The sequence below is a fragment of the Xenopus tropicalis genome, chromosome 2 (assembly GCF_000004195.4).
Source record: "Xenopus tropicalis strain Nigerian chromosome 2, UCB_Xtro_10.0, whole genome shotgun sequence".
Taxonomy (NCBI): domain Eukaryota; kingdom Metazoa; phylum Chordata; class Amphibia; order Anura; family Pipidae; genus Xenopus; species Xenopus tropicalis.
Window position 1 is genome coordinate 170,766,879 of NC_030678.2, and position 18,644 is coordinate 170,785,522.

The 18,644-nt window shown below is 42.3% G+C and overlaps 1 protein-coding gene across 5 annotated transcripts in view; it reads right to left on the reverse strand.

Annotated features, from left to right (window-relative positions):
- Positions 1 to 3,256: 3,256 nt before the first annotated feature.
- Positions 3,257 to 18,644, reverse strand: part of dlg2 (discs large homolog 2) — a 615,655-nt gene continuing 600,267 nt past the window's right edge. For all 5 annotated transcript variants that reach the window (XM_018091766.2, XM_012958043.3, XM_031897354.1 and 2 more), the window contains 2 exons: positions 18,301 to 18,392; positions 3,257 to 3,858 (listed from right to left, as the gene is read on the reverse strand). In XM_018091766.2, coding sequence (XP_017947255.1) covers positions 3,752 to 3,858; positions 18,301 to 18,392 — 199 coding nt within the window. In that variant the 3' untranslated portion in view covers positions 3,257 to 3,751. The remainder of the gene's footprint in view (positions 3,859 to 18,300; positions 18,393 to 18,644) is intronic.

Here is an 18,644-nt window from a genome sequence, read left to right on the forward strand (position 1 = left end):
TGATGGGAAGATAAAAAAATTGATATATTGATAGAATATGTTGCATTTCTTCTAAAATTTCAGTAAATATGGAATTCAACCCAAAATGAACAGGTATTTTTGTTCAGTAAATGCAAAATAAAAAAAAGTTTAGTTTTAGAAATGCTAGAGATGAAAAGTAAATTCTGGAGATAATTTGTCCTCTCCCTGTATAACTTATTTGGCAGAAATGATGGGAATATAAAAGAGTTGCTAAATTTATAGAATATGTTGCATTTCATGTAAAATTTCAGTGTAAATACAAAATAAAAAAAAATTTTTGGGAAATGCAAGAGATGAAAAGTAAATTCTGGAGATAATTTGTCCTCTCCCTGTATAACTTATTTGGCAGAAATGATGGGAATATAAAAGAGTTGCTAAATTTATAGAATATGTTGCATTTCATGTAAAATTTCAGTGTAAATACAAAATAAAAAAAAAATTTTTGGAAATGCAAGAGATGAAAAGTAAATTCTGGAGATAATTTGTTCTCTCCCTGTATAACTTATTTGGCAGAAATGATGGGAATATAAAAGTGTTGTTAAATTTATAGAATATGTTGCATTTCATCTAAAATCTCAGTAAATGCAAAATAAAAAATAAAATTTTGAAATGCAAGAGATGAAAAGTAAATTCTGGAGATAATTTATTTTCCCTGGATAACCTATTTAGCAGAAATGAAGGGAAGATAAAAAAAAATTGATACATTGATAGAATGTTGCATTTCATCTAAAATTTCAGTAAATAGGGAATTCAACCCAAAATGAATAGGTATTTTTTTTCTGTAAATACAAACTAAAATAAAAAATTTTTGGAAATGAAATGGAGATAATTTGTTCTCTCTCTGTATAACTTATTTGGCAGAAATGATGGGAATATAAAAGTGTTGCTACATTTATAGAATATGTTGCATTTCATCTAAAATTTCAATAAATGCAAAATAAAAAACAAAATTTAGAAATGCAAGAGATGAAAAGTAAATTCTGGAGATAATTTTTTTTTCTGGATAACGTATTTAGCAGAAATGATGGGAAGATAAAAAAAAATTGATACATTGATAGAATATGTTGCATTTCATCTAAAATTTCAGTAAATATGGAATTCAACGAAAAATGAATAGGTATTTTTTTTTAGTAAATGCAAAATAAAAAAAAGTTTCGTTTTAGAAATGCAAGAGATGAAAAGTAAATTCTGGAGATAATTTGTTCTCTCCCTGTATAACTTATTTGGCAGAAATGATGGGAATATAAAAGTGTTGCTAAATTTATAGAATATGTTGCATTTCATCTAAAATTTCAATAAATGCAAAATAGAAAATAAAATTTGTAAATGCAAGATTAAAAGTAAATTCTGGAGATAATTTGTTTTCCCTGGATAACTTATTTAACAGAAATGATGGGAAGATTAAAAAAAAATTGATACATTGATAGAATATGTTGCATTTCATCTAAAATTTCAGTAAATATGGAATTCAACCCAAAATGAACAGGTATTTTGTTTTAGTAAATGCAAAATAAAAAAATATTTCATTTTAGAAATGCTAAAGATGAAAAGTAAATTCTGGAGATAATTTGTTCTCTCCCTGTATAACTTATTTGGCAGAAATGATGGGAATATAAAAGAGTTGCTAAATGTATAGAATATGTTGCATTTCATCTAAAATTTCAGTAAATGCAAAATAAAAATAAAAAATTTGGAAAAGCAAGAGATGAAAATTAAATTCTGGAGATAATTTCTTTTCCCTGGATAACATATTTAGCAGAAATGATGGGAAGATAAAAAAAAAATTGATACATTGATAGAATATGTTGCATTTCATCTAAAATTTCAGTAAATAGGGAATTCAACCCAAAATGAATAGGTATTTTTGTTCAGTAAATACAAAATAAAAAAAAATAGTTTTAGAAATGCAAGAGATGAAAAGTAAATTCCGGAGATAATTTGTTCTCTCCCTGTATAACTTATTTGGCAGAAATGATGGGAATATAAAAGAGTTGCTAAATTTATAGAATATGTTGCATTTCATCTAAAATTTCAATAAATGCAAAATAAAATTTGTAAATGCAAGATGAAAAGTAAATTCTGGAGATAATTTGTTCTCTCCCTGTATAACTTATTTGGCAGAAATGATGGGAATATAAAAGAGTTGCTAAATTTGTTGCATTTCATCTAAAATTTCAATAAACGCAAAATAAAATTTGTAAATGCAAGATGAAAAGTAAATTCTGGAGATAATTTGTTCTCTCTCTGGATAATGTATTTAAGCAGAAATGAAGGGAAGATTTAAAAAAATCGATACATTGATAGAATATGTTCATTTCATCTAAAATTTCAGTAAATAGGGAATTCAACCCAAAATGAATAGGTATTTTTTTCAGTAAATACAAAATAAAAAAAAAAATTTTGGAAATGAAAGAGATGAAAAGTAAATTCTGGAGATAATTTGTTCTCTCCCTGTATAACTTATTTGGCAGAAATCATGGGAAGATAAAAAAATGATACATTGATAGAATATGTTGCATTTCATCCAAAATATAAATAAACACCAAATTTTAACTAAAAACCCAAATAAACAGCGATCAACGAGAACGAATTGCAAATGATAATTTTTCTGCTGTACATGCTTCCTTTTTTTTTTCTGTTCAGCCAATGGGTGTGGCAAGAAAACATGGCCGTCTGCTTGCCGATGGGAATATAATCTCCAATTTTTAGTTTTTTTTTACAAAAAAAAAACCTGATAAATGTAAAAAAACACCTAGGGGCTGATTTACTAACCCACGAATCCGACCCGAATTGGAAAAGTTCCGACTTGAAAACGAACATTTTGCGATTTTTTCGTATGTTTTGCGATTTTTTCGGATTCTTTACGAATTTTTCGTTACCAATACGATTTTTGCGTAAAAACGCGAGTTTTTCGTATCCATTACGAAAGTTGCGTAAAAAGTTGCGCTTTTTTCGTAGCGTTAAAACTTACGCGAAAAGTTGCGCATTTTTCGTAGCGTTAAAACTTAAAAGGTGCAAAGTTTCGCATAAGTTTTAACGCTACGAAAAATGCGCAACTTTTCGCGTAAGTTTTAACGCTACGAAAAAAGCGCAACTTTTTACGCAACTTTCGTAATGGATACGAAAAACTCGCGTTTTTACGCAAAAATCGTATTGGTAACGAAAAATTCGTAAAGAATCCGAAAAAATCGCAAAACATACGAAAAAATCGCAAAACATACGAAAAAATCGCAAAATACCGATCATTACGAAAAAAACGCAATCGGACTCATTTCGACCCGTTCGTGGGTAAGTAAATCAGCCCCCTATTGTCGTACTCTGTGTGCGAGGAGAAGCAAAGCAAGTCTGGGATGGGATATTAGAGCAATCAACAAACGGAACAAGCACAATTGGACTAGGGGTCCATAGAATTGGGATGATCCAATGTCCGTAGGGGATGTTGGGATCCTGGAGGGAACAAAAAGTTGGAATTTACTAAGTTCTTCTCTTGAAAGAATCCCAGAATGGTCTCCAAATGACTCTCCGTGACAGTACAACGGTCATCCACCATTATGATCAGAATTTAACAGTCCCACAGTCCGGCCAATATTTTTTGTTGTTGTTGTACATTCATTGGAAATTCAAAGACCGCAAGAACATAAATACTACAAAACTTAAAAAAAAAAAGGTCAAAATAATATTCTAGAGAATTCTCTGAGTCTTCCTTTCCCATTCACGGTTACTGGCAAAGTTATAATTTCTCCTTTGATGGAACCCAGATAAAAGGCCCTGATTGCTCCTCGATAACCTGCTTGCATGAGTTATAAATATCCTCCAAAGTGTCGCCTTGAACAATAGCTGCAAGAAATGGCAGTCACGTTAGTAAGTAATAGACATCTTTCTAAGGGGGATTGAAATAAAAAAAATGACTTCTGATTTGCTGAATTGTGCTTAGTACAGGGGAATCCCTATGTGCCATAGTTTTATGGTATCTCTCTGTACAGGCTATGAGCAAACTTAGGGGGCTGTTCCTGCTGAATTGTGCTTAGTACAGGGGAATCCCTATGTGCCATAGTTTTATGGTATCTCTCTGTACAGGCTATGAGCAAACTTAGGGGGCTGTTCCTGCTGAATTGTGCTTAGTACAGGGGAATCCCTATGTGCCATAGTTTTATGGTATCTCTCTGTACAGGCTATGAGCAAACTTAGGGGGCTGTTCCTGCTGAATTGTGCTTAGTACAGGGGAATCCCTATGTGCCATAGTTTTATGGTATCTCTCTGTACAGGCTATGAGCAAACTTAGGGGGCTGTTCCTGCTGAATTGTGCTTAGTACAGGGGAATCCCTATGTGCCATAGTTTTATGGTATCTCTCTGTACAGGCTATGAGCAAACTTAGGGGGCTGTTCCTGCTGAATTGTGCTTAGTACATGGGAATCCCTATGTGCCATAGTTTTATGGTATCTCTCTGTACAGGCTATGGGCAAACTTAGGGGGCTGTTCCTGCTGAATTGTGCTTAGTACAGGGGAATCCCTATGTGCCATAGTTTTATGGTATCTCTCTGTACAGGCTATGAGCAAACTTAGGGGGCTGTTCCTGCTGAATTGTGCTTAGTACAGGGGAATCCCTATGTGCCATAGTTTTATGGTATCTCTCTGTACAGGCTATGGGCAAACTTAGGGGGCTGTTCCTGCTGAATTGAGCTTAGTACAGGGGAATCCCTATGTGCCATAGTTTTATGGTATCTCTCTGTACAGGCTATGGGCAAACTTAGGGGGCTGTTCCTGCTGAATTGTGCTTAGTACAGGGGAATCCCTATGTGCCATAGTTTTATGGTATCTCTCTGTACAGGCTATGAGCAAACTTAGGGGGCTGTTCCTGCTGAATTGTGCTTAGTACATGGGAATCCCTATGTGCCATAGTTTTATGGTATCTCTCTGTACAGGCTATGGGCAAACTTAGGGGGCTGTTCCTGCTGAATTGTGCTTAGTACAGGGGAATCCCTATGTGCCATAGTTTTATGGTATCTCTCTGTACAGGCTATGAGCAAACTTAGGGGGCTGTTCCTGCTGAATTGTGCTTAGTACAGGGGAATCCCTATGTGCCATAGTTTTATGGTATCTCTCTGTACAGGCTATGGGCAAACTTAGGGGGCTGTTCCTGCTGAATTGAGCTTAGTACAGGGGAATCCCTATGTGCCATAGTTTTATGGTATCTCTCTGTACAGGCTATGGGCAAACTTAGGGGGCTGTTCCTGCTGAATTGTGCTTAGTACAGGGGAATCCCTATGTGCCATAGTTTTATGGTATCTCTCTGTACAGGCTATGGGCAAACTTAGGGGGCTGTTCCTGCTGAATTGTGCTTAGTACAGGGGAATCCCTATGTGCCATAGTTTTATGGTATCTCTCTGTACAGGCTATGGGCAAACTTAGGGGGCTGTTCCTGCTGAATTGTGCTTAGTACAGGGGAATCCCTATGTGCCATAGTTTTATGGTATCTCTCTGTACAGGCTATGGGCAAACTTAGGGGGCTGTTCCTGCTGAATTGTGCTTAGTACAGGGGAATCCCTATGTGCCATAGTTTTATGGTATCTCTCTGTACAGGCTATGGGCAAACTTAGGGGGCTGTTCCTGCTGAATTGTGCTTAGTACAGGGGAATCCCTATGTGCCATAGTTTTATGGTATCTCTCTGTACAGGCTATGGGCAAACTTAGGGGGCTGTTCCTGCTGAATTGTGCTTAGTACAGGGGAATCCCTATGTGCCATAGTTTTATGGTATCTCTCTGTACAGGCTATGAGCAAACTTAGGGGGCTGTTCCTGCTGAATTGTGCTTAGTACATGGGAATCCCTATGTGCCATAGTTTTATGGTATCTCTCTGTACAGGCTATGGGCAAACTTAGGGGGCTGTTCCTGCTGAATTGTGCTTAGTACAGGGGAATCCCTATGTGCCATAGTTTTATGGTATCTCTCTGTACAGGCTATGGGCAAACTTAGGGGGCTGTTCCTGCTGAATTGTGCTTAGTACAGGGGAATCCCTATGTGCCATAGTTTTATGGTATCTCTCTGTACAGGCTATGGGCAAACTTAGGGGGCTGTTCCTGCTGAATTGAGCTTAGTACAGGGGAATCCCTATGTGCCATAGTTTTATGGTATCTCTCTGTACAGGCTATGAGCAAACTTAGGGGGCTGTTCCTGCTGAATTGAGCTTAGTACAGGGGAATCCCTATGTGCCATAGTTTTATGGTATCTCTCTGTACAGGCTATGGGCAAACTTAGGGGGCTGTTCCTGCTGAATTGTGCTTAGTACAGGGGAATCCCTATGTGCCATAGTTTTATGGTATCTCTCTGTACAGGCTATGGGCAAACTTAGGGGGCTGTTCCTGCTGTATTGTGCTTAGTACAGGGGAATCCCTATGTGCCATAGTTTTATGGTATCTCTCTGTACAGGCTATGAGCAAACTTAGGGGGCTGTTCCTGCTGAATTGTGCTTAGTACAGGGGAATCCCTATGTGCCATAGTTTTATGGTATCTCTCTGTACAGGCTATGGGCAAACTTAGGGGGCTGTTCCTGCTGAATTGTGCTTAGTACAGGGGAATCCCTATGTGCCATAGTTTTATGGTATCTCTCTGTACAGGCTATGGGCAAACGTAGGGGGCTGTTCCTGCTGAATTGTGCTTAGTACAGGGAATCCCTATGTGCCATAGTTTTATGGTATCTCTCTGTACAGGCTATGAGCAAACTTAGGTGGCTGTTCCTGCTGAATTGTGCTTAGTACAGGGGAATCCCTATGTGCCATAGTTTTATGGTATCTCTCTGTACAGGCTATGAGCAAACTTAGGGGGCTGTTCCTGCTGAATTGTGCTTAGTACAGGGGAATCCCTATGTGTCATAGTTTTATGGTATCTCTCTGTACAGGCTATGAGCAAACTTAGGGGGCTGTTCCTGCTGAATTGTGCTTAGTACAGGGGAATCCCTATGCTGCCATAGTTTTATGGTATCTCTCTGTACAGGCTATGAGCAAACTTAGGGGGCTGTTCCTGCTGAATTGTGCTTAGTACAGGGGAATCCCTATGTGCCATAGTTTTATGGTATCTCTCTGTACAGGCTATGGGCAAACTTAGGGGGCTGTTCCTGCTGAATTGAGCTTAGTACAGGGGAATCCCTATGTGCCATAGTTTTATGGTATCTCTCTGTACAGGCTATGAGCAAACTTAGGGGGCTGTTCCTGCTGAATTGTGCTTAGTACAGGGGAATCCCTATGCTGCCATAGTTTTATGGTATCTCTCTGTACAGGCTATGGGCAAACTTAGGGGGCTGTTCCTGCTGAATTGTGCTTAGTACAGGGGAATCCCTATGTGCCATAGTTTTATGGTATCTCTCTGTACAGGCTATGAGCAAACTTAGGCGGCTGTTCCTGCTGAATTGTGCTTAGTACAGGGGAATCCCTATGTGTCATAGTTTTATGGTATCTCTCTGTACAGGCTATGAGCAAACTTAGGGGGCTGTTCCTGCTGAATTGTGCTTAGTACAGGGGAATCCCTATGCTGCCATAGTTTTATGGGATCTCTCTGTACAGGCTATGAGCAAACTTAGGGGGCTGTTCCTGCTGAATTGTGCTTAGTACAGGGGAATCCCTATGTGCCATAGTTTTATGGTATCTCTCTGAACAGGCTATGGGCAAACTTAGGGGGCTGTTCCTGCTGAATTGAGCTTAGTACAGGGGAATCCCTATGTGCCATAGTTTTATGGTATCTCTCTGTACAGGCTATGAGCAAACTTAGGGGGCTGTTCCTGCTGAATTGAGCTTAGTACAGGGGAATCCCTATGTGCCATAGTTTTATGGTATCTCTCTGTACAGGCTATGGGCAAACTTAGGGGGCTGTTCCTGCTGAATTGTGCTTAGTACAGGGGAATCCCTATGTGCCATAGTTTTATGGTATCTCTCTGTACAGGCTATGGGCAAACTTAGGGGGCTGTTCCTGCTGTATTGTGCTTAGTACAGGGGAATCCCTATGTGCCATAGTTTTATGGTATCTCTCTGTACAGGCTATGAGCAAACTTAGGGGGCTGTTCCTGCTGAATTGTGCTTAGTACAGGGGAATCCCTATGTGCCATAGTGTTATGGTATCTCTCTGTACAGGCTATGAGCAAACTTAGGGGGCTGTTCCTGCTGAATTGTGCTTAGTACAGGGGAATCCCTATGCTGCCATAGTTTTATGGTATCTCTCTGTACAGGCTATGATTAAACTTAGGGGGCTGTTCCTGCTGAATTGTGCTTAGTACAGGGGAATCCCTATGTGCCATAGTTTTATGGTATCTCTCTGTACAGGCTATGGGCAAACTTAGGGGGCTGTTCCTGCTGAATTGTGCTTAGTACAGGGGAATCCCTATGTGCCATAGTTTTATGGTATCTCTCTGTACAGGCTATGGGCAAACTTAGGGGGCTGTTCCTGCTGAATTGTGCTTAGTACAGGGGAATCCCTATGTGCCATAGTTTTATGGTATCTCTCTGTACAGGCTATGAGCAAACTTATGGGGCTGTTCCTGCTGAATTGAGCTTAGTACAGGGGAATCCCTATGTGCCATAGTTTTATGGTATCTCTCTGTACAGGCTATGAGCAAACTTAGGGGGATGTTCCTGCTGAATTGTGCTTAGTACAGGGGAATCCCTATGTGCCATAGTTTTATGGTATCTCTCTGTACAGGCTATGGGCAAACTTAGGGGGCTGTTCCTGCTGAATTGTGCTTAGTACAGGGGAATCCCTATGTGCCATAGTTTTATGGTATCTCTCTGTACAGGCTATGGGCAAACGTAGGGGGCTGTTCCTGCTGAATTGTGCTTAGTACAGGGAATCCCTATGTGCCATAGTTTTATGGTATCTCTCTGTACAGGCTATGAGCAAACTTAGGTGGCTGTTCCTGCTGAATTGTGCTTAGTACAGGGGAATCCCTATGTGCCATAGTTTTATGGTATCTCTCTGTACAGGCTATGAGCAAACTTAGGTGGCTGTTCCTGCTGAATTGTGCTTAGTACAGGGGAATCCCTATGTGCCATAGTTTTATGGTATCTCTCTGTACAGGCTATGAGCAAACTTAGGGGGCTGTTCCTGCTGAATTGTGCTTAGTACAGGGGAATCCCCATGTGTCATAGTTTTATGGTATCTCTCTGTACAGGCTATGAGCAAACTTAGGGGGCTGTTCCTGCTGAATTGTGCTTAGTACAGGGGAATCCCTATGCTGCATTAGTTTTATGGTATCTCTCTGTACAGGCTATGAGCAAACTTAGGGGGCTGTTCCTGCTGAATTGTGCTTAGTACAGGGGAATCCCTATGTGTCATAGTTTTATTGTATCTCTCTGTACAGGCTATGGGCAAACTTAGGGGGCTGTTCCTGCTGAATTGAGCTTAGTACAGGGGAATCTCTATGTGCCATAGTTTTATGGTATCTCTCTGTACAGGCTATGAGCAAACTTAGGGGGCTGTTCCTGCTGAATTGAGCTTAGTACAGGGGAATCCCTATGTGCCATAGTTTTATGGTATCTCTCTGTACAGGCTATGGGCAAACTTAGGGGGCTGTTCCTGCTGAATTGTGCTTAGTACAGGGGAATCCCTATGCTGCCATAGTTTTATGGTATCTCTCTGTACAGGCTATGGGCAAACTTAGGGGGCTGTTCCTGCTGAATTGTGCTTAGTACAGGGGAATCCCTATGTGCCATAGTTTTATGGTATCTCTCTGTACAGGCTATGAGCAAACTTAGGTGGCTGTTCCTGCTGAATTGTGCTTAGTACAGGGGGATCCCTATGTGCCATAATTTTATGGTATCTCTCTGTACAGGCTATGAGCAAACTTAGGGGGCTGTTCCTGCTGAATTGTGCTTAGTACAGGGGAATCCCTATGTGCCATAGTTTTATGGTATCTCTCTGTACAGGCTATGCGCAAACTTAGGGGGCTGTTCCTGCTGAATTGTGCTTAGTACAGGGGAATCCCTATGTGCCATAGTTTTATGGTATCTCTCTGTACAGGCTATGAGCAAACTTAGGGGGCTGTTCCTGCTGAATTGTGCTTAGTACAGGGGAATCCCTATGTGCCATAGTTTTATGGTATCTCTCTGTACAGGCTATGAGCAAACTTAGGGGGCTGTTCCTGCTGAATTGTGCTTAGTACAGGGGAATCCCTATGTGCCATAGTTTTATGGTATCTCTCTGTACAGGCTATGAGCAAACTTAGGGGGCTGTTCCTGCTGAATTGTGCTTAGTACAGGGGAATCCCTATGTGCCATAGTTTTATGGTATCTCTCTGTACAGGCTATGAGCAAACTTAGGGGGCTGTTCCTGCTGAATTGTGCTTAGTACAGGGGAATCCCTATGTGCCATAGTTTTATGGTATCTCTCTGTACAGGCTATGAGCAAACTTAGGGGGCTGTTCCTGCTGAATTGTGCTTAGTACATGGGAATCCCTATGTGCCATAGTTTTATGGTATCTCTCTGTACAGGCTATGGGCAAACTTAGGGGGCTGTTCCTGCTGAATTGTGCTTAGTACAGGGGAATCCCTATGTGCCATAGTTTTATGGTATCTCTCTGTACAGGCTATGAGCAAACTTAGGGGGCTGTTCCTGCTGAATTGTGCTTAGTACAGGGGAATCCCTATGTGCCATAGTTTTATGGTATCTCTCTGTACAGGCTATGGGCAAACTTAGGGGGCTGTTCCTGCTGAATTGAGCTTAGTACAGGGGAATCCCTATGTGCCATAGTTTTATGGTATCTCTCTGTACAGGCTATGGGCAAACTTAGGGGGCTGTTCCTGCTGAATTGTGCTTAGTACAGGGGAATCCCTATGTGCCATAGTTTTATGGTATCTCTCTGTACAGGCTATGAGCAAACTTAGGGGGCTGTTCCTGCTGAATTGTGCTTAGTACATGGGAATCCCTATGTGCCATAGTTTTATGGTATCTCTCTGTACAGGCTATGGGCAAACTTAGGGGGCTGTTCCTGCTGAATTGTGCTTAGTACAGGGGAATCCCTATGTGCCATAGTTTTATGGTATCTCTCTGTACAGGCTATGAGCAAACTTAGGGGGCTGTTCCTGCTGAATTGTGCTTAGTACAGGGGAATCCCTATGTGCCATAGTTTTATGGTATCTCTCTGTACAGGCTATGGGCAAACTTAGGGGGCTGTTCCTGCTGAATTGAGCTTAGTACAGGGGAATCCCTATGTGCCATAGTTTTATGGTATCTCTCTGTACAGGCTATGGGCAAACTTAGGGGGCTGTTCCTGCTGAATTGTGCTTAGTACAGGGGAATCCCTATGTGCCATAGTTTTATGGTATCTCTCTGTACAGGCTATGGGCAAACTTAGGGGGCTGTTCCTGCTGAATTGTGCTTAGTACAGGGGAATCCCTATGTGCCATAGTTTTATGGTATCTCTCTGTACAGGCTATGGGCAAACTTAGGGGGCTGTTCCTGCTGAATTGTGCTTAGTACAGGGGAATCCCTATGTGCCATAGTTTTATGGTATCTCTCTGTACAGGCTATGGGCAAACTTAGGGGGCTGTTCCTGCTGAATTGTGCTTAGTACAGGGGAATCCCTATGTGCCATAGTTTTATGGTATCTCTCTGTACAGGCTATGGGCAAACTTAGGGGGCTGTTCCTGCTGAATTGTGCTTAGTACAGGGGAATCCCTATGTGCCATAGTTTTATGGTATCTCTCTGTACAGGCTATGGGCAAACTTAGGGGGCTGTTCCTGCTGAATTGTGCTTAGTACAGGGGAATCCCTATGTGCCATAGTTTTATGGTATCTCTCTGTACAGGCTATGAGCAAACTTAGGGGGCTGTTCCTGCTGAATTGTGCTTAGTACATGGGAATCCCTATGTGCCATAGTTTTATGGTATCTCTCTGTACAGGCTATGGGCAAACTTAGGGGGCTGTTCCTGCTGAATTGTGCTTAGTACAGGGGAATCCCTATGTGCCATAGTTTTATGGTATCTCTCTGTACAGGCTATGGGCAAACTTAGGGGGCTGTTCCTGCTGAATTGTGCTTAGTACAGGGGAATCCCTATGTGCCATAGTTTTATGGTATCTCTCTGTACAGGCTATGGGCAAACTTAGGGGGCTGTTCCTGCTGAATTGAGCTTAGTACAGGGGAATCCCTATGTGCCATAGTTTTATGGTATCTCTCTGTACAGGCTATGAGCAAACTTAGGGGGCTGTTCCTGCTGAATTGAGCTTAGTACAGGGGAATCCCTATGTGCCATAGTTTTATGGTATCTCTCTGTACAGGCTATGGGCAAACTTAGGGGGCTGTTCCTGCTGAATTGTGCTTAGTACAGGGGAATCCCTATGTGCCATAGTTTTATGGTATCTCTCTGTACAGGCTATGGGCAAACTTAGGGGGCTGTTCCTGCTGTATTGTGCTTAGTACAGGGGAATCCCTATGTGCCATAGTTTTATGGTATCTCTCTGTACAGGCTATGAGCAAACTTAGGGGGCTGTTCCTGCTGAATTGTGCTTAGTACAGGGGAATCCCTATGTGCCATAGTTTTATGGTATCTCTCTGTACAGGCTATGGGCAAACTTAGGGGGCTGTTCCTGCTGAATTGTGCTTAGTACAGGGGAATCCCTATGTGCCATAGTTTTATGGTATCTCTCTGTACAGGCTATGGGCAAACGTAGGGGGCTGTTCCTGCTGAATTGTGCTTAGTACAGGGAATCCCTATGTGCCATAGTTTTATGGTATCTCTCTGTACAGGCTATGAGCAAACTTAGGTGGCTGTTCCTGCTGAATTGTGCTTAGTACAGGGGAATCCCTATGTGCCATAGTTTTATGGTATCTCTCTGTACAGGCTATGAGCAAACTTAGGGGGCTGTTCCTGCTGAATTGTGCTTAGTACAGGGGAATCCCTATGTGTCATAGTTTTATGGTATCTCTCTGTACAGGCTATGAGCAAACTTAGGGGGCTGTTCCTGCTGAATTGTGCTTAGTACAGGGGAATCCCTATGCTGCCATAGTTTTATGGTATCTCTCTGTACAGGCTATGAGCAAACTTAGGGGGCTGTTCCTGCTGAATTGTGCTTAGTACAGGGGAATCCCTATGTGCCATAGTTTTATGGTATCTCTCTGTACAGGCTATGGGCAAACTTAGGGGGCTGTTCCTGCTGAATTGAGCTTAGTACAGGGGAATCCCTATGTGCCATAGTTTTATGGTATCTCTCTGTACAGGCTATGAGCAAACTTAGGGGGCTGTTCCTGCTGAATTGTGCTTAGTACAGGGGAATCCCTATGCTGCCATAGTTTTATGGTATCTCTCTGTACAGGCTATGGGCAAACTTAGGGGGCTGTTCCTGCTGAATTGTGCTTAGTACAGGGGAATCCCTATGTGCCATAGTTTTATGGTATCTCTCTGTACAGGCTATGAGCAAACTTAGGCGGCTGTTCCTGCTGAATTGTGCTTAGTACAGGGGAATCCCTATGTGTCATAGTTTTATGGTATCTCTCTGTACAGGCTATGAGCAAACTTAGGGGGCTGTTCCTGCTGAATTGTGCTTAGTACAGGGGAATCCCTATGCTGCCATAGTTTTATGGGATCTCTCTGTACAGGCTATGAGCAAACTTAGGGGGCTGTTCCTGCTGAATTGTGCTTAGTACAGGGGAATCCCTATGTGCCATAGTTTTATGGTATCTCTCTGAACAGGCTATGGGCAAACTTAGGGGGCTGTTCCTGCTGAATTGAGCTTAGTACAGGGGAATCCCTATGTGCCATAGTTTTATGGTATCTCTCTGTACAGGCTATGAGCAAACTTAGGGGGCTGTTCCTGCTGAATTGAGCTTAGTACAGGGGAATCCCTATGTGCCATAGTTTTATGGTATCTCTCTGTACAGGCTATGGGCAAACTTAGGGGGCTGTTCCTGCTGAATTGTGCTTAGTACAGGGGAATCCCTATGTGCCATAGTTTTATGGTATCTCTCTGTACAGGCTATGGGCAAACTTAGGGGGCTGTTCCTGCTGTATTGTGCTTAGTACAGGGGAATCCCTATGTGCCATAGTTTTATGGTATCTCTCTGTACAGGCTATGAGCAAACTTAGGGGGCTGTTCCTGCTGAATTGTGCTTAGTACAGGGGAATCCCTATGTGCCATAGTGTTATGGTATCTCTCTGTACAGGCTATGAGCAAACTTAGGGGGCTGTTCCTGCTGAATTGTGCTTAGTACAGGGGAATCCCTATGCTGCCATAGTTTTATGGTATCTCTCTGTACAGGCTATGATTAAACTTAGGGGGCTGTTCCTGCTGAATTGTGCTTAGTACAGGGGAATCCCTATGTGCCATAGTTTTATGGTATCTCTCTGTACAGGCTATGGGCAAACTTAGGGGGCTGTTCCTGCTGAATTGTGCTTAGTACAGGGGAATCCCTATGTGCCATAGTTTTATGGTATCTCTCTGTACAGGCTATGGGCAAACTTAGGGGGCTGTTCCTGCTGAATTGTGCTTAGTACAGGGGAATCCCTATGTGCCATAGTTTTATGGTATCTCTCTGTACAGGCTATGAGCAAACTTATGGGGCTGTTCCTGCTGAATTGAGCTTAGTACAGGGGAATCCCTATGTGCCATAGTTTTATGGTATCTCTCTGTACAGGCTATGAGCAAACTTAGGGGGATGTTCCTGCTGAATTGTGCTTAGTACAGGGGAATCCCTATGTGCCATAGTTTTATGGTATCTCTCTGTACAGGCTATGGGCAAACTTAGGGGGCTGTTCCTGCTGAATTGTGCTTAGTACAGGGGAATCCCTATGTGCCATAGTTTTATGGTATCTCTCTGTACAGGCTATGGGCAAACGTAGGGGGCTGTTCCTGCTGAATTGTGCTTAGTACAGGGAATCCCTATGTGCCATAGTTTTATGGTATCTCTCTGTACAGGCTATGAGCAAACTTAGGTGGCTGTTCCTGCTGAATTGTGCTTAGTACAGGGGAATCCCTATGTGCCATAGTTTTATGGTATCTCTCTGTACAGGCTATGAGCAAACTTAGGTGGCTGTTCCTGCTGAATTGTGCTTAGTACAGGGGAATCCCTATGTGCCATAGTTTTATGGTATCTCTCTGTACAGGCTATGAGCAAACTTAGGGGGCTGTTCCTGCTGAATTGTGCTTAGTACAGGGGAATCCCCATGTGTCATAGTTTTATGGTATCTCTCTGTACAGGCTATGAGCAAACTTAGGGGGCTGTTCCTGCTGAATTGTGCTTAGTACAGGGGAATCCCTATGCTGCATTAGTTTTATGGTATCTCTCTGTACAGGCTATGAGCAAACTTAGGGGGCTGTTCCTGCTGAATTGTGCTTAGTACAGGGGAATCCCTATGTGTCATAGTTTTATTGTATCTCTCTGTACAGGCTATGGGCAAACTTAGGGGGCTGTTCCTGCTGAATTGAGCTTAGTACAGGGGAATCTCTATGTGCCATAGTTTTATGGTATCTCTCTGTACAGGCTATGAGCAAACTTAGGGGGCTGTTCCTGCTGAATTGAGCTTAGTACAGGGGAATCCCTATGTGCCATAGTTTTATGGTATCTCTCTGTACAGGCTATGGGCAAACTTAGGGGGCTGTTCCTGCTGAATTGTGCTTAGTACAGGGGAATCCCTATGCTGCCATAGTTTTATGGTATCTCTCTGTACAGGCTATGGGCAAACTTAGGGGGCTGTTCCTGCTGAATTGTGCTTAGTACAGGGGAATCCCTATGTGCCATAGTTTTATGGTATCTCTCTGTACAGGCTATGAGCAAACTTAGGTGGCTGTTCCTGCTGAATTGTGCTTAGTACAGGGGGATCCCTATGTGCCATAATTTTATGGTATCTCTCTGTACAGGCTATGAGCAAACTTAGGGGGCTGTTCCTGCTGAATTGTGCTTAGTACAGGGGAATCCCTATGTGCCATAGTTTTATGGTATCTCTCTGTACAGGCTATGCGCAAACTTAGGGGGCTGTTCCTGCTGAATTGTGCTTAGTACAGGGGAATCCCTATGTGCCATAGTTTTATGGTATCTCTCTGTACAGGCTATGAGCAAACTTAGGGGGCTGTTCCTGCTGAATTGTGCTTAGTACAGGGGAATCCCTATGTGCCATAGTTTTATGGTATCTCTCTGTACAGGCTATGGGCAAACTTAGGGGGCTGTTCCTGCTGAATTGTGCTTAGTACAGGGGAATCCCTATGTGCCATAGTTTTATGGTATCTCTCTGTACAGGCTATGGGCAAACTTAGGGGGCTGTTCCTGCTGAATTGTGCTTAGTACAGGGGAATCCCTATGTGCCATAGTTTTATGGTATCTCTCTGTACAGGCTATGAGCAAACTTATGGGGCTGTTCCTGCTGAATTGAGCTTAGTACAGGGGAATCCCTATGTGCCATAGTTTTATGGTATCTCTCTGTACAGGCTATGAGCAAACTTAGGGGGATGTTCCTGCTGAATTGTGCTTAGTACAGGGGAATCCCTATGTGCCATAGTTTTATGGTATCTCTCTGTACAGGCTATGGGCAAACTTAGGGGGCTGTTCCTGCTGAATTGTGCTTAGTACAGGGGAATCCCTATGTGCCATAGTTTTATGGTATCTCTCTGTACAGGCTATGGGCAAACGTAGGGGGCTGTTCCTGCTGAATTGTGCTTAGTACAGGGAATCCCTATGTGCCATAGTTTTATGGTATCTCTCTGTACAGGCTATGAGCAAACTTAGGTGGCTGTTCCTGCTGAATTGTGCTTAGTACAGGGGAATCCCTATGTGCCATAGTTTTATGGTATCTCTCTGTACAGGCTATGAGCAAACTTAGGTGGCTGTTCCTGCTGAATTGTGCTTAGTACAGGGGAATCCCTATGTGCCATAGTTTTATGGTATCTCTCTGTACAGGCTATGAGCAAACTTAGGGGGCTGTTCCTGCTGAATTGTGCTTAGTACAGGGGAATCCCCATGTGTCATAGTTTTATGGTATCTCTCTGTACAGGCTATGAGCAAACTTAGGGGGCTGTTCCTGCTGAATTGTGCTTAGTACAGGGGAATCCCTATGCTGCATTAGTTTTATGGTATCTCTCTGTACAGGCTATGAGCAAACTTAGGGGGCTGTTCCTGCTGAATTGTGCTTAGTACAGGGGAATCCCTATGTGTCATAGTTTTATTGTATCTCTCTGTACAGGCTATGGGCAAACTTAGGGGGCTGTTCCTGCTGAATTGAGCTTAGTACAGGGGAATCTCTATGTGCCATAGTTTTATGGTATCTCTCTGTACAGGCTATGAGCAAACTTAGGGGGCTGTTCCTGCTGAATTGAGCTTAGTACAGGGGAATCCCTATGTGCCATAGTTTTATGGTATCTCTCTGTACAGGCTATGGGCAAACTTAGGGGGCTGTTCCTGCTGAATTGTGCTTAGTACAGGGGAATCCCTATGCTGCCATAGTTTTATGGTATCTCTCTGTACAGGCTATGGGCAAACTTAGGGGGCTGTTCCTGCTGAATTGTGCTTAGTACAGGGGAATCCCTATGTGCCATAGTTTTATGGTATCTCTCTGTACAGGCTATGAGCAAACTTAGGTGGCTGTTCCTGCTGAATTGTGCTTAGTACAGGGGGATCCCTATGTGCCATAATTTTATGGTATCTCTCTGTACAGGCTATGAGCAAACTTAGGGGGCTGTTCCTGCTGAATTGTGCTTAGTACAGGGGAATCCCTATGTGCCATAGTTTTATGGTATCTCTCTGTACAGGCTATGCGCAAACTTAGGGGGCTGTTCCTGCTGAATTGTGCTTAGTACAGGGGAATCCCTATGTGCCATAGTTTTATGGTATCTCTCTGTACAGGCTATGAGCAAACTTAGGGGGCTGTTCCTGCTGAATTGTGCTTAGTACAGGGGAATCCCTATGTGCCATAGTTTTATGGTATCTCTCTGTACAGGCTATGGGCAAACTTAGGGGGCTGTTCCTGCTGAATTGTGCTTAGTACAGGGGAATCCCTATGTGCCATAGTTTTATGGTATCTCTCTGTACAGGCTATGGGCAAACTTAGGGGGCTGTTCCTGCTGAATTGTGCTTAGTACAGGGGAATCCCTATGTGCCATAGTTTTATGGTATCTCTCTGTACAGGCTATGAGCAAACTTAGGGGGCTGTTCCTGCTGAATTGTGCTTAGTACAGGGGAATCCCTATGCTGTGACATTTATATTGCATGGACAGAGTAGATTTAATATGGCTCAAAATACAATATAACTACACAAAGAAAAATCAAGTGTCAGACATTAAAAAGCCAGAAAAACCAAATAAAACATTTTCACCTGTAAAAAACTCCCCAAATTCTTGCTCTAATTTAAGTGCTCGGTCAAATGTTTTCTTAGCTTGTTCCTCTGTTAGTCGTTTACTGATTTCCCTAAAAAGCAAAAGATATTTACAGTATTATAATCCCATTAAATAACGGCTGAGGCAATGAAGTGTGAAATAATCAGCTGAGAAATTAACTCTCTAGTGACTCAGTGACTGCTAATATCCTTATCATTTACAGTAGGGGGTACATTATCCCTTATAATACATGAGTGATACTCAGAGTTCCCTGTATAACTCAGCCTGCAGCCTTGTGCCTTTATATGGGCACAGAGCCCCTCAGTGACTGCTAATATCCTTA